At 35.5% G+C, this 434-nt stretch overlaps 1 protein-coding gene across 1 annotated transcript in view; it reads left to right on the top strand.

Annotated features, from left to right (window-relative positions):
- The window catches only part of NBAS (neuroblastoma amplified sequence), a 457,208-nt gene that overhangs the window by 134,106 nt on the left and 322,668 nt on the right, over positions 1–434 (top strand). Inside the window, exon 25 of the mRNA XM_019520763.1 lies at positions 2–173. Coding sequence (XP_019376308.1) covers positions 2–173 — 172 coding nt within the window. The remainder of the gene's footprint in view (position 1; positions 174–434) is intronic.

Genomic DNA, 434 nt, shown 5'->3' with positions numbered 1-434 from the left:
CTTCTGATGAAAAATATGTGAAGAATGCCTATCAATGGATGGTCCCATTTCTACATCGTTGTGAGAACCAATCCCCTGGGCTTGCAAATTCACTTTTTAGAGAATATTTAGTTACCTTGGCTAAAGAAGACCTGAAATTACCTTTGAAGATATTTCAAAACTCCAAGCCATCTGTAAGTACTGATTGCTTTCTTTCTTGATCTATTTGAAAATGCGATTTTTTTTTTTTTGCAGGATTAGACTCCTGAGTAAACAGTAGCTTGTTTCTGAATCAGAGATGGTCTCTGCCCTTTTTATTTTTTTTTCTTTTCTGACTGAGCATTTGTTAGGTTAGTATGAAGATATGTTCCCTAAACCAGGTTAAAACTGCATTTTAATATAGGGGTAAACTATAGTCCATAGTTTCATAGTTTCTAGGGTCGGAAGGGACCTGA

This window comes from Gavialis gangeticus, unplaced genomic scaffold (genome assembly GCF_001723915.1).
Source record: "Gavialis gangeticus isolate Ggan-Ray unplaced genomic scaffold, GavGan_comp1, whole genome shotgun sequence".
Taxonomy (NCBI): Eukaryota; Metazoa; Chordata; order Crocodylia; family Gavialidae; genus Gavialis; species Gavialis gangeticus.
This window is presented reverse-complemented; position numbering and strand designations above follow the sequence as displayed.